The 15,703-nt window shown below is 33.9% G+C and overlaps 1 protein-coding gene across 2 annotated transcripts; it reads right to left on the bottom strand.

Moving 5' to 3' along the window:
• Nucleotides 1–748: 748 nt before the first annotated feature.
• Nucleotides 749–15,471, bottom strand: LOC133185887 (lactadherin-like). Of its 2 annotated transcripts, XM_061321181.1 has the most exons (11): nt 14,962–15,470; nt 11,067–11,272; nt 7,971–8,093; nt 7,422–7,560; nt 7,188–7,328; nt 6,007–6,179; nt 5,010–5,093; nt 3,700–3,844; nt 3,539–3,589; nt 3,147–3,404; nt 749–2,941 (listed from the first exon to the last, which is right to left on the bottom strand). In XM_061321181.1, exons 1-11 carry the CDS (start codon nt 15,047–15,049, stop codon nt 2,670–2,672), a joined length of 1,680 nt encoding a protein of 559 aa, XP_061177165.1. In that variant the 5' UTR covers nt 15,050–15,470; the 3' UTR covers nt 749–2,669. The 2 variants fall into 2 exon arrangements, with proteins under 2 accessions (XP_061177165.1, XP_061177172.1); XM_061321188.1 differs by lacking the exon at nt 5,010–5,093 and having other exon boundaries at nt 14,962–15,471.
• Nucleotides 15,472–15,703: the final 232 nt, after the last annotated feature.

Below are 15,703 nucleotides of genomic sequence, written 5' to 3' on the forward strand. Positions count from 1 at the left end.
AACCTAATTATTGCCGCAGAAACTGTACTTTTATGTCGACGTGATTAAAGTGTAAATGTTTGCACATAAAATTTAATGTAATGTCATTCAGTTCTATCATCGGAGATTGCTGTATTGAAGTTTAGTTTTCCTTACATATATATTTACTCAGATTTTATTTCTAACCTTCAAACTCCTCGTATTAAATCTGCTAAACACGCGGTTTTTCAGTGATAACTAATTGTTATTCAATAGAAAACAGACAATATAGGAGCACATTGTACAGAAGTACAACGTTTTCGCGTCAAGTGTTTACACGCCGCCTGCCAAGACCCCCCTGTTTTACTTGAAGAGAAATCGAAATGTGTTTCCAGTAAGATTTAGATTGTTTAAACTCGTTGCAGCACATTATATAAGCACAATATGTCTGCACCAGGAACGATTTCTGCGTACGTTTGGTAGGATCAAATGCTTATCTTCCGACAATAAAAAGCATATTTAAGTGTATATTATATACAGAGGAGCAGTGTGCACTATATAATAACAAGAAGAATGTACCACGCCTTGTCGGACGCAACGAACCATTTTGTTCTCATAACAAAAATGCGTTGTTTTACGACATGTTTTGAAATGTCTGACACAGTTAACTGATATTTTTTTCACAGGATTGGCACAAATATAAGATTTAACAGTAGCTGACAAGAACGTGAGCTGCTTGTCAGAAAAACTCGGGACACCAAAAAAGAGAAGAAAAAAAACTCTGTAAACATTGTTTTTATGGTTTATTATAGATAACAAAAAATAATAACATTATGAAGAATTTTTTGAAAGAATTGTAACATATGTCTGATTTTGCATCGATCAACGATGTTGAAAACTTTTAAAGAGGACATCCTAAGAAAAATTTAATATTATAAGAGTAAGTTTGCCAACAGGGTATTAAGTACACAAAGGTAAATGCTATAGAGATTGCGCTCTCCAAATCTTATAAATTATACAGAGTTTTCAGTAACATTGAATCTTACTATAGTTCAGTACAAACGAATTTAATACATTAGAAGTACAAGTAATTTGGTATCCTTTTTTACAAGTTAATGATCACATCCCAAAATATTAATATAAATAGTTTGAATAGTGTTTTTCTGTTCATATAAACATTCACTCAACATTCAATCAAATATTAGTTTACATTAACAAATATAGTTACTAATATCATATAAAAATATACAATATGTCGTCAGAAATGTCTGTTGGCAGTAGCTTTGTTTTATATTATAGTTGTATTTTCGCCCTAAATGCTGCATGTTAGTAGGAAGTATGCAATAAGTACTGCTACTGCATGCTATCTAACTTTTTTGCTACGAAATTTTGGGTCTCCTGATACAGAAGAGGGATTCAAAAGGGCGACAATTCAACTTTACTGTACTATACGAAACGGTGGAAACTGAGTCTAGTTGGAAGCGTTTGAAAAAGAAGTTTCTAATTAAGGATTGAAGTAATCCCTTATCATTTTAAAACAGCACGGCACTACACACCTATTTCAACTGAAGTCTAGTAGCCACTGTTTCGTAATTTTGGGGTTTATTGAAATGTGTCAATTTTCTATAATAAGATGTTTTGACTATATTCTGCTTATTTCTTTGGTGGATATTATGCCAAAACAATACCCTGAACATACATTGAAAACACAATCTCTCGGCATTCCCATTTTCAGTTCCATGAAGAAACACCGTACATATATATAATATAGTGGCAGAGTCTTTGATACTGATGCATGATTATTAAATTTCACAATTTCAAATCATGGAGAGTAAATATTAATGTCTTCAATGAAATAATGCTCTATGAATTAAAAAAAAAAATGATAAATGATAAATACTTTAGATGAATTTCGAACAGATTGTACCTATATTGTTAACAAAACATAAATTGTATACTTATTTAAGTTTACAAAGTTATAATTTAATATTACACTCTTGTCTCCACGATAGTTTCATGCTTTGATTCCATTAACTGTTTATTAATTATGTAGATTATATGACATGCTTAACAATGTTAATGTCCCTTGTACTTAAGTGTATGGGACAATAAAACACAAACACAACACATACATAGGGATATAAGATAATCGGAGTTCTAAGTCCAGTCCGATTTTTGCGTACACACTTAATACGTCATGACTGGCCATTCTCGAAAGAAGTCCTATACAGAAAACGTATATCACAATTCGTTTTTCTGGCGTCACGTGACTGCACGTGATTAATGAAAGTCTAGCTTTCAGTTTTTCATCAATGTATGTCTGCATGACATATTATTGTCTCGTGTAGCGTACTTGTTCCTACATGTAGTTTTTACACAATACTAAGTACGGATTTCACGACAAATTATTGAAGTCGTCGTCTTCATTTTGAAAACACATCACAGCAAACTAATCTGGTCAATAATTTGTCGATCTAGATATCTAAGAGAATATCATAATCCGACGTGGGATGTGAATAAAGAATCCATGGCAGCTTTTGATGACATCACACAATTCATACGCTTTGCACTATATATGTACGAAATACGAAAATGCGGCGAAAAGATTCACACTGCCTGGCACTTTTACCCGTTTTGTTTTGTTTCCTCTTAAATAAGATATGAGGAATGTGATAAATATGCAACAGTAAAAAAGACAATATACATATATATCACGCATACACAAGAACTTCACACAAAACAGCGCTAAATAGTCTGCTCCAGCTATTGTGGCTTCCCCACGCTTCCACAAGAACGTATCGGCCTCTCTGAGGTCTCACACATTGTACATGGATTTTTTGTGAATGTAAAGCACCATTTATTTTGGAAACATAACCACACATATTTCCAGATACACTAGACGCGTCAACTGCCTTTGACTTATTGTCTACGTATATCACCAATCTATCAAGATTGTTCAAATAATCCTTCATTGCTGAACCCTCTGAAAATGGTAAAAAAAAAAAAACTCAAAAAATTACTTTATTCAGTATATGCATTCTGTTGAGACATTCTGACCTTCTATACGTCTAAAGATAAGAATTATTAGTTTTACTATAGAATTTTTTTTAAAAGATTTATATATATACTTGTATCTAACTATGACTTTCTTAACATTTCCTTAAAAAAAAAAAAACAAACCCACTGACCTTTGACTTTCTTATCACCTGACCCTTGCCAAGTGTAAATAATGACACCGGACACAGAGGTTTTGGAACCAAGGTCCACTGTCCAGACCGGTGTGTCTCCGTATAGATTGTCCAGAATCGTACAGGAATGGAGGTCGAAATCAATTTTACCGTCCACTGCCCTATCTGGATGACCCCTCACTATTTTCTGTGTAATATGTCTTTTCTTAGGATTTTTGCCGTTAATCCAAGCTTCTTTCTTGTAAGCCAAGTTTTCCACTACATTTGATAAATAACAGTGTTAAATGTAATATATATAATTGATTTTCATCAGCAAGATACAGAAATTTCAAGTTTGTGGTGTATTTTCTTTTTAATCCCACGCAAAATATTTTCATTTCGTCTTGACTTACCACATGGGGTATCATCGTTGACACGCATGAATGATTCGCCACAATTTCCAGCTGAATAAGATGAAATACCGGGTAAGTAAAGTATGCAAAAAAAGGAGATATGTGCTGAAATTTACATTTTTATTAACAACAGCAGTATTTAAGAGCTTTGAAATTTGCACCTGTATGAGGACAGCCTAGGAGACCGGCCCGCATGCTGATTTTGCCGTTCCACTCCAGGGGATGAAATCGAACGAACCTCGCCACAAATGGCGAGTTAATGTAGTGAACTCGGGCAGTTTCTTTGTCACTATTACCACCGAAAAGCTACAAGAGCAAGAAGATGGTAATTAAATGCTGTAAAAGTAATTATACTGTAAAATTAATAAAAATATATAAACTTTTCGGTATATCCTATTTTTTGGTGTTTTGCAGTGCAAGCTACTTCCATTTTTACATGTACCATACTGCAATAAAACCATATCCAAGGCGGTATATAGGAGTGCGCAATATGTTAGACCTGCTTACCTTGCTGTTATACGAGTATTTTTTTTTTTAAAGATAAGTAAATTAAAAGAATTTATGCATAAAAATTACATGCAGTCCCAATATTCTTTCCTTTTTGCTTTAATAAATGTAAGCATTGTATATACTGGTGGTTAATCACTGGACATGTTAGATCTGGTTAATGCATTTTTCCTGTTAAATGATATATCAAAATGATTTGATCTTCAAAAAAAAAAAAAAACATTACAGGTGAACTTGCAAGTTAGTAATAAAACAAAACCTGGAAATAAAACTCTTTGTGCAAGTGCATGGTGTGCGCATGCGCATGCTGAAACACATAAAACATTATTCACACTTCTACCCAAATTACATTGAAAATATAATGCGTGATTCCTCAAACACCACATAATTTTTAAATGTCTCAATATGTTAAAAATGCAGCAGTTTCAATTGTTTTTCACATTACATGCAATAAATGATCAAGACAGTGGACTTGCATTGAAGAATCACTATATCCATATATACTGTAGTAACTGCAAAAGCTAGCTAGCCTGCGAACATCGCTAATGCAGAACCGACAAAGTTGCTCTTACATGTACAACGCATGTTGTATATACTTTGACCATTTCATGCCAGCTCTTTAATTAGCCATGCTGGATATCAAATTAAATTGATAACTTTGATCGTTTCTAAAAATGTTGCTAGCACAATCAGCTATATGCAAAGAAGATCTAGCAATCTAAGTCGCAACCATTAATTAGCTAACCTAATAATCCGCAACTGGGTTCTCTGCACTCGATTTTTGCGCAGCCGCTGAAAGACCTAGCGAACATATGCCTCGCAATCAAGAGCAGAGAACCATTCAAAATACTTTGCTCTGTGTCGCATTTCGCACAAAAGTGATTATTAGATTAGACTTGGTTGCTCGCTAGGACAGTTAAAACAGGAAGACAAGAAACAACGCCACCTTTCGGTTAGTTCTTACCAGGCCGTCGTCTGTATATATGTCAGGTATTAATTGCGCAACGGTTCTATTGAACAGTGGGTTCCATAACCATGGATTCTGAGGCTACAACAAAGAGGTTGTCAGGATATGATGAATAAATAATATAACCAAAATAAAGACAGAGACGATCTATACACACAGGAACTTTCATCGTAATATTTATATGAAAAAATAAATAATAATTTTTTTTCTTAGTGATATACATGTAAATGTTATCCGGTGTGTATACATCTGATAGGTGTTAAACTGAAAACTACAACAGTTTACCACTTTTAAAACCCATTGGAGGAAGAAATCGCAGTTATTATTTCAAGAAAATAGACTGAAGTTGCTTTTGAGTTTGTTACGCGCATGTCGCATTGCTCACTTCCGCTTTACTGTATTTTGATAATGAAGCAAAGCAGTTTACAAAGGAGATGTTACTCCGTGTTAATACCATACAGATGTACTCTGTATGAATTTCTGAAAGCCAGAGGGGTTTTCATTAAAATAAAAACATACACATTTAGGAAATTAGTTTTCCACAAAGGCCAGGGTGTATAAGTATGCAATGAAGGACATATATTTACACCAAAAGGTTGTAATATATTTACAAAAGCTGTGATAAACAAAAAATAATAAACAAATCCAAAACTTAAATCAGAAGCATTTGTGCGTGTGTCAACTCTAGGAGCCCTTTTTTCCTTGTCACTAAATGTCTGGAATTCCTCTTTGTGAAAGCATTGAATTCTTGAAACATTTTATAAGTATGGTTAATTAAACTCATTTCTTTCGCTCCAATCTCCCTTCCTTTCAGTTTCATTTAATCAAGGTTTGATATTCACTGTTTTTACGTAAGTTAATCTTTGAAAACCATAGTAGTTATCAAAAGCAAAATTGAAATGATATCATGACTCTTAGCATTAAAGAAGCACCAAACTTTAATTAAACTTCAAAACCACTAGTCAAAGATAAGAAAAGGGAACGGGGGGCTTACCCGGGGGTCAACGCTGTGGGCATCCTTGTATTGATACCACCTCTGGGTATCGTTACTGTACGAGATCTTGAATCTGGTCACCCAGTGTTTCTTTTTGCTATCGCCTCGCCCCTTTGTCAGTACACCAGTGATTAGAGTTGGCGGTCCCACATCAATTTGTAACCACTGATTAACTGTGAAAAGAAAAAAAAAAGAATAAATGAAAAATAGATTTTTTTTTAAATTCTTGTACATGGTTTTCACAATGATTTTTAATCAAGAGAACCAAAATTGATTTTTTAATATTTTAATGTTCTGATAGAAGGCCACATATTTGGTTCGGGGAAATATTTTTATTCACATTGTTGAAAGTTCACGTGAAGGTCTTGCCATTCAGACCGATGGGTTTCTTTAGCCAGTATAATGAACTCCTAAACCTCTCCATAACATTAAGGTATTACATTCCACATTCAACTAGCAGTTACACTGGTAAAACTAAGACTGGCCTACCATTCAAATGCCAGATTATATTACCACCAGATTCCTGAATATATCCTTTTCAAACTCACGGAATACAAATATTCTTGCTGACGAATATTTGAAAATGTATAAGAAGATAAAAAATATTGACGCTGAACAAAGCAATGATAATACATGTCAACGGTTAGGGACATTTATCATAGAAATCAGTCTCAGGGTGCTAGAAAATACAAGACCTCTTTTGAGGGACATTCGAATTTTAATGCGTCTCGTGTCGGACCACCACCTTGCATGGAATATGATTTTATCCTTCACTAAGCATCCGACATTCTATGGGCTATCAGACGATCTAAGATGGATCATTTCACCTTACACAATAGAAAATCGACATTCGAGGGCTGGCGAGTCACTAATACAATCTCCCCGTCACAAATGTATCGAAGCCGGATCAAAAAACCTCTGATTTCTGACCGAGTGGTCCTTTTAAACATAAGAATGATGTCGGTATTCCCGTCGCTGTGTTTCTGTCATTTTATCAAAGGGGGCAGAAAAAGACATGTAAAGTTCATAAAATTATCTATTTGGTGCCTAATTATTTTTCATATATGCAAGACCTATAAAAATACCACATGGCAAGAAAGAAATTCTGATTTTTGAAAGCTATTAATTTTCGATCTTAACAGTAAGAATGATGATTATTAATCATGAAAATTTATGAGCACCATTGTTCCTCTTGGCACACCATCCCTTCTTGCTTAGAATGTTTCCATCCTCGGGCTGACAGGAATCTTTTCTCTTGTTCTTCCCATTGGTTGAAGTTGTTATTCGACCATAAGGTGGCAGACCAATGCTTTCTTTGCATACTGTTTGAGAGATATTTCGTGTGTAAATTGCATATTTTTAAGGTATTTCAAACAATAAATAAATTTTGTGAACGTGACGAAGATGATTCTTACATTGACATCCTAAAATTTCGACACGCATGCTAGGGTGTCTGTGCCAGTGGACTGTGTGGAACTTGATGTAGCGAGCGATGATTGGTCGGTCCAGATAGGTGTGTTTCACGGAGTACGCGTCTGTGTTGCCTTCAAATACCTACAGCAAAAATGACATCTATTAAAAAGGTGAATTAAACTCCGTCTCAAATGCTCCAACTCAATTAATTTTCTCTGTAATGTGGTAGAGGCCTACAGGGACAAAGTGTCATAAATAAAAAATAAATGGCTAGAATAAACTGACTTGAATGAGTTACTTGTGGACTTTTAATTCGTCCTATTGTTTGTGAACGTAGAAATTGCCAGATCTCATTGATCATACTCCAATGTCCAGACGCTAGCGGGTTAAACATTGAAAATCATGTTCAATTCCGACTTTAATTTGTATCTGAGCGTGAAACCTATTCATCACATTTCAAGTATACAAAATCTCCTGGCATGCTTTTCTATTTGAAAATTACTATTTCGTTTGAGATACTCGTTCTACAAGAATTTCCAAGTTTTACATACTCTGTGATTGCCGTATTGGTCCGTGACGTAGAGCTCGTTATAATCGTCCATACTATAGGAAACCTTAAATGACGTCACCCACTCTTTGCCGTCACCTCTTCCTTGCGTCATCACACCAGTTACCTGCGGATGAAAGATATCAACGTTAATACTTTCAATATGACCATAACATAAAGAGACATGATTTAAGAACGAAAAAAAAGAGTTGTATAATTTAAGAACAAAAACAGATTAGTAGCTGATTTCATCACTTCATATGTGTTTGGTTTACCTTATAGTGTTTTGTGTGACTTGATTTCTGTATTTTGCGTTACATCAATGTTCAGGTTGTACTCAATATTTGACATTTGAAAGTACACAAGGTTAGCATGACACTGAAAATCAATTCCTGACTAGATTAAATGTTCGAGCTGATTAAAATGTGATGCCATGATTCCTAACGCTGCACCACGGTCACAAAGTGTATCAGGTGGCGAGTTAGCGAGGATGTGACACGAGGACACGCCCGTAAAAGTCGGGCATATGAGTGTATTAACTGCAGTAGATAGAAAGATTGTATGGCGTTCGGAAATAGAAAAGTGCCAATTTAAAAATAATTCTGGACTTAATAAAGCTCTTTACACGGCGCCTTTATGTCTTGAAGTATACTACATGTATATATGTAAATTTGGGTTTTATTACAATTTTACTTATCTTTAAATTGTGATATAATGAGCGGGTTTAACACCAGAAAAAACTTTGATGTAGTTCTTTTATATAATAGAGTCAACTAGTCGCGAAGGAATTTTATTCATATGTTGTATGCTTTCATAAATTCCAGGGCAAGTGAAGTGTAACCTCCATTCAAATGTGCATCGCTGTTCTGCCATATTTTTTCAAATACTTTTTAGACAGCTGATATTTTGATCACCTGTCATATATTCCTACGCCTGGTGCCATATATACCGCCTGGTGATTACGCGTCGGGTATTCGATTGTAAGTTGTGATAATTGCAATATGAAAGTATGCTTACATGTGAGTCTATTGATTATATATCAGGTGGAGGAAAATTAATGCCACCATTACTTATGATTGGGCAATAGTCAAAGTGTTTACTTCAGATAATTGTTGATTATCTCCCTTGTTTCCTCAGAGATCTGAGTGGGTTTTGGAATTGAACATCGTTATCACTAAAAGTGCCGCTGACGAATTTTAACCTGGCTTATTTCCACCTTAACATTATGCATATCAGAAAAGTCCCCAAATCTCTTTATAATGAAAGATATTTTGAATCAATTAAAAACTACGATTTTATGTGTCAGCTTTGAAACTTTATATATGCGCTAACGATAAGTTTTCAAACATAACAGACTTGAAAATAAGAAAAGAATGCCATACTTTCTCAAACAACTTATTTAAACAATGTGTTACAGTACGGCCTTGTACTGAAGAACCATATCTCTGTTATTGAAAATGTCAACAAAAGTTACATATACCGGGCAGCTGATACAGGATGATAATTCAATTATCAGTGTCAACAACGGTGGGCTGTTGGGGAAAGAGTTAGAGTAAGTGGAAGTACCCACACCCTTTGGTAGCTGAAGTGAAACAAACAAGATGTACCAATGATAAAACGCCAATACTGCTGGGGACATCACACTTGTTACGATGTTTAAAACGTGTTCGTTACAACTGAGTTATTTTGAAACATTTCTAGGTTTGCAACAGGGAGATTAACTTTATCGACCATTGTTATCGTTAGCTATCTGGACAATTGGTAGGATGTTATGAAAATCCAAGAGCAAATACACTGGACAAGATTAGAGAGACAACGATAATCGGACCTCTAATCAAATGCTAACAAAGAACACATCTCATAAACTTCATCGACTTGTAACATCAAAGTGCATCTATAGTCCCGGCTATCGGTCATTTTGACCCCTATATCTCTTTTCACTGTATGATTATCAAAATGCTCAGTGTCAAGAGTATTTTAATTACCAGGGCGTGTTCGTTTTTCTTGACTTTCGGCTAGGTAAACTTTGCACAAATGCAACGTAATCTGTCACGTATTTGTACGAGGTCTTATTTGCTATTAACTTAATCTTAAAAAACAGAGTTCAGTTAAAACGATTAAAGAAAGTCACTTTTTTCAAAATTTGGATTAAGCGGTTTAAGAATGCAATAGAGCTGGTGCTGAAGAAATGAATTCAAAATATGTTTTTCAGATAGAATAAAATCCCTCTTCTCTTTTCAAAACTGAAACTTAATTCATCCGTGATGTTTCGCTCTAACAATTAGACAAGTTCTAACGAGGCATCCTTACGCCTAGCGTTTTCACGGTCTCCTTCTTTTTTGAGACGATATTATAATAACAGATGTGCAATGTCATACCAGTGATACTTCGCGCTAGCTTTAAGGACAGAAATTCGCCCAATACAAAGAAAATAATTCATGGTAAATACCAAAAAATTCTTCCTTTGAAAAGAATTTTTGGGTGAGAATAAAAAGGAAAAATTTGGGTTCAAGAGGGTATTGGCAGTTTGTGTCGTTGAAAAAAGACTGATGAAAAACTTGAGAGTAAATATATTTATATTATGTGTGTAGAGATAGCAAATACATATTAAACTGGTCTAAAGAGTGTTAAAGCGACATATGCACTTCTATACAGACAGATACGACACGCTCTTTAATAATAAATGCACGTTCCGTAATTTACTGACAGATCTTAATGAAAGAAACTGAATTTTTGCATTAAACGACTACGTTAATTTGTTTACAATTATTTAAGAGAAAGGACTTTTTTAAATGAAATTCGCAAAAAAATATTTTTTGGTTAATTAAGAATATTTCTCCTTCACAAAGCACATGAACAACAATTAATTAATCTTATTTTGGGGCTGACAAAGTTTGGAAACAAAAATACTTCGACCATATCTTCTTGCAGTTTAGTTTACATCCGTACACAATGTATGTCACTTTTTTTACTGCTCATAATGTGGGCGTTAAACTGAAAACTTGATAACATTGCCAAAAGCAATGTAAAATTCTGCACATCATGGTTTAATTTATTCAACTTTTAGCTCATTAAACGTTTGTTAATTAAGGTATCTCACCCTAGCTGCTACTCCAAGATCGACTTTCAACCATTCGGATGACGACTTGTATTTGGCGCACCAGCCGTATTTATTTGGGAGATAAACTCGAGCGTATTTCTCTGCACACTTTTTATCCCATTCCAAAGGATACGTTGAAGAAGCAGTGATTTGCCAGTCCTGGATAGACCCCGTGATCATTCCCAGCGGGCCATTCGTCACACAAACTGAAAAAATGATTAAATTTAAAAAAGAAAACAGAAAGAAAAAAAAGTACACAAAAAATGTCCTTTGAATATTAGTTTAAAATTAAAAGATATACGCTGAAAAATAACATTTAGTATTATAATTATTATTAATATCGATATTTTTTTATTATTTTGAACAGCAGATGAGTTGTATATTTTGTGATAACTGAGAACAAGAATTCTGTCTGTTGTGTCCAATTATCAAGAAATTTGTGGTTAATATTTTTCTAACTGCTCAATTTTCCTTGGTAGCTCAAAGATTTGAAGCAGTTATATATGTTCAGAATATCCCTCTAATCGCAATATTGGAGATTTATTATTTAATTTACTATGATGTAAATGTAGCGCCTACTTATTTTTTTTCTCCATAAGGGAATAATAATATCTCTCTTAGTTTATATTGAATCAATTAGGTATAAATCTCGGTTATCTATTAAGGAGATTTATGAGTAGAAAATAATGGTGCCAATATTGTCAGTGTCACAAGAACGCTTCGGAAAAAAATGTTCTATTTCTTCCATTAGCGGTCTGACACTTGTCTATTACATGTGTTTTGTTGTAAATGTGTGTAAAACGTTCGTGTCAACAAGCATTGTGACATCGCCCTCAAAATCAGTACTTTTAGGCACAAATATTACCCCCCGAAAATAACGCCTTTTTCAAAATGTAATAGAGAAAAATGGAAGCATTCAGCATTCGGACAACTGATGTGAACAAACCGCGAAACGGTCATAAAAACAGGGTATCATCGAACAATTGTATGTCATTAACTTTTGCCCAAGAATAGAATTTTATTAACGGTTGCATAACGAAAAAACGCCTTCTAATTGAAATATCCCATACAATGGCCGCTGAAGTTTACTCATTCCAAGCTTTATAATCGCTAAAAGGATCCATTAACGCAATTTTATTAAATGCTAAATAGTTCTCAATACATGTTAAAATGTCGTTAAAAAGTGCCTGACGCAACAACGGTAATAAATTCTTAGGTCCTTAAGCAAAAGCAATGACATCTTAATATAACAATGTCTTCGTTAGAGTAATTCTGATTGATATAAATGCTACATAGAAAGAAATTTACGGAAATCTTTTTTCTTTAAATTTGATGATAAAGAAATTTGTTTTCTTTTCTTGTTAAAGCGGCATAGCTTTCAATTGGCTTTATCGTAACAGTTAATTAGAACTTTGGCAAGAACACAAACTAAGTTATTGCCTTAAAAACCCAACCAGCTCATAAAATAAGGGAAGGAAGTGTTAAACTGCAAAATAATTAGTTTTGGGAGGTATATACTTTCTACTTCTATATATCCTTCCTCTGAAAAGCTTACAAGAATCTGAATTTTGATATTTCCCAAATAAACAAAAATATTGTATAAATTGAATGTAGACGAAATTAATTTCAAAACCAGAAGTATTCCGTGCATAATTAGATAGAAGGAAAAAATTAGAAACGTAATTTCCCGATGTGTTTAGATATAAAACAAAGATCAAAAGTGAGGAGGACTAGCAGTTAATTCTGAGATGCGAGCACTTCATAGCGGAGATGATTCCTCGCCAATTTTCCCGTCAACTACTTAATACTCTGGAACTCTGTTTCAACACGCACAATGCATCATCTTTCCTCTGCAGAAATTGGGGGTTGTGTTCAAAACGAACAATGGTTCGTTTTTAATCGCCCAAACAGAGCAGAAAAATTAGTAACGCTCACTTGCCACATGTTATTAATTTTTAAACATTTTTGGTAGTTAAATGAAAAACAACCCAGACGCGCACAAAAAAAAAAAAAAAGCAGAAGGTAGTCAAATAAAAAGTAAAGGGGGTCAATAACTTTCATCTGATGGGGGTGGAGAATGACAGTTCTGAAGACGTGACCCAGGGAGGTATTTTTTACGATTCCTTCTAAATTCGTACAATATATAACGCAGGAGACACGGCGAGCAAGAGCGACTTAAAAGTTTATACATGCAATCAGCTGAAATTCAATTATCACTTTTTTTTCTTCAACAAGAAAATCTTTTTCACCTTTTCCCTCGCAAATGTAAACTTACTGGGAAGCATTATATCAGAATTGGGGGAAATTGAAGAAATTTTCTCCACAGGTGACGAGTAAAGTTCCGTTCTATGTCGTCCGCACACCGGCCCTTTAACGCATTCCTCAGGTAAGGAAACAGGTAAGTTGTAAGATCTTTACCTTGCAATATCACCTTGTGTGCCACACTGCTCTTGTGTTTTTCATCATTATAGTTTCTGTTTTTAAAAAAACCGTTTCCTTGCCGATTTTTTACCTTCATTTTTTGTTACGTTTTGTTGGGGTTATCACAAATGTATTCTTCCGCTAAAACAATATACTGCAGATTTACACCTAGGAAGTGACAGTTGTGTTGCTCAGATTTTATTTATGTTTTCATTTTATATTTGAACGTAACGTCTGAAGTACTTATTTTTTATGGCTAGATTTACACGTGTGTATTTTGACATACTTTTAAAGTTTTCCACTACCTGGAATAAAAGTTGCTTTGTTAATGGTTACGATGAACAATATGAATAGTCAATTATTATATATACAGATATTACTCATTTTGGCAAATGGAAATCACTTTTCTCGTGTCTAAAGAATTTAACATATCATTCATCAAGTGTTTCCTAAGCTGCTCTGCAAAATTGATGAATATTCAGGAGCACTGCAAGAATTCTGGCAGGTGAACTTTAGAAACGATGTACACTTATTGGATAAAAAACATAAACAATAATTGACGCAAGTCAGCACTTGACCCTAATATATTTTAGTAAACTTATATGCAGATCAGTACGAAGTTTTTTGTCTAACGGGTTGTGGCTCTTTGCGTTTTAAGATAAACTTCAATGCTTTTTACACTATCGGGATTTTTTTCTATTTGACTTTATAATTAGGCAATCTAGCTGATATTGTAGTGTAGTTATGCAAAGTTCACTTGAGGAGATCCATTTGAAGTTGATATTTCCTCTGGGTTTATTCATTTTCCTTCCTTTCAAACAACAAAAATGTTCTTTTCTTAAACATAAGTATCTACAATCATGTTGATTGTAGATACTTATGTTTAAAAAAGGAACATTTTTGTTCTTAAAACCACCAAGGTCTGAAAAACTTTACACGTCCTTAATTATCAATACCTAATTAGCTGATTTTGATGACGAGAAGAACGTGCCAAAAGTCAGATTTGTATAACTCATACTTATCTTTAAAGAAATCCTCAAATCAAAAACAAATGACTTTTCCCTTATTTATAGAAGTTATCTTTAGGATAAGAGTTTTATTAACACCTACAACTTCTTTTCCCGACCAAAAGCATTCATTAATATCTAAAACATGTCATATCTGAATTCAGGTGTTTTTAAAATGCACGATAGCAACACAAAATTTTCAAGTAATTAAAACTAAGAAGTACCAAAAAACAAGGTTAAATTTGTCGTATGTCAGGACTGTTTGAGACTAATTAACAGTTATGTTACGATTCAGATGTTAGCTTCTGAACCATTCTTCAAATAACGATACCAATCATGCTTACAATTTTGCAACAAAAAATTTTTCCCCATCAATTTAAAACTTCATAATTTTTCTTTTTTAAAAACAAAAATTATAAATTCAATTTCAGATTGATCTTTAAATGTTCCTTTTTTGCGCTACTTACCATTTCCATAACTTAATCCAAAAACACAAAATAAGGCAAGAGTTGTCAGTCGTGCTACAGCCATCTGTCCGAAAGATTTCACCGACATCAAAAGAAAATGGGATTTTTCTTTTTTTGGGAATATAAATCTATATCCAGCTGTATAGTTATCACATCCCAATCTAGAATTAATATATTATACAGACTCACATAAACTATTCCTGATACAACAAATATTTATCCTTCTATATTATGTTATGTCGAAAGCTTCTCTTTCCTCTTGATATGGTTTTCCGGTGAAAAACATTGAAATTCATAAAGTACCACCAATATTTCACATTTGTTTTTTATAAATCGCAATGATATTTTACAAGTATCATTCCAAGTTGCAGTAGTATATCAACGGTGTACTTTCTGTCACAAAGATAAATAAATTATGTATAGTCGAGTAAAAAAATCGCAGGTGACTTCGAAAAACACGACTATGCGCAAGATCGCTCTCAGGTAAACTAGACCCTATGTAAAGACGCAGCGTCACGGCTGGTGATTATGCAATGCTGATTTTGAACTACGGAAAACCCTCTTCACATCGCGCGAGACACCTCGAGAGTTTGTGGAGATAACTATTATAGTAAAAACTTCGTGTTTGAAATAGTTTGAATTACTTATCTCCTTTTTTCAAACAATTTTTTTAACAAATAGAAGGGGCGGGATTTTAAAGTCTTCTGATTTAAAGGTAAAATTGAATGTGGACTTGGTATAT

The sequence above is a fragment of the Saccostrea echinata genome, unplaced genomic scaffold (assembly GCF_033153115.1).
Source record: "Saccostrea echinata isolate AGI-Se365-2 ecotype Australia unplaced genomic scaffold, CSIRO_AGI_Sech_v1 ptg000001l, whole genome shotgun sequence".
In the NCBI taxonomy this organism is placed as follows: Eukaryota; Metazoa; Mollusca; class Bivalvia; order Ostreida; family Ostreidae; genus Saccostrea; species Saccostrea echinata.

Excerpts from the sequence above, each read along its gene's own strand:
- LOC133185887 (XM_061321181.1), bottom strand. The coding sequence starts at position 15,049 with ATGTCGGTGAAATCTTTCGGACAGATGGCTGTAGCACGACTGACAACT. Across the intron at positions 11,273-14,961 it reads TGGATTAAGTTATGGAAATG|TTTGTGTGACGAATGGCCCG; the intron begins GTAAGTAGCGCA and ends TCATTTTTTCAG. Across the intron at positions 7,561-7,970 it reads ACCAATACGGCAATCACAGA|GTATTTGAAGGCAACACAGA; the intron begins GTATGTAAAACT and ends TTTTTGCTGTAG.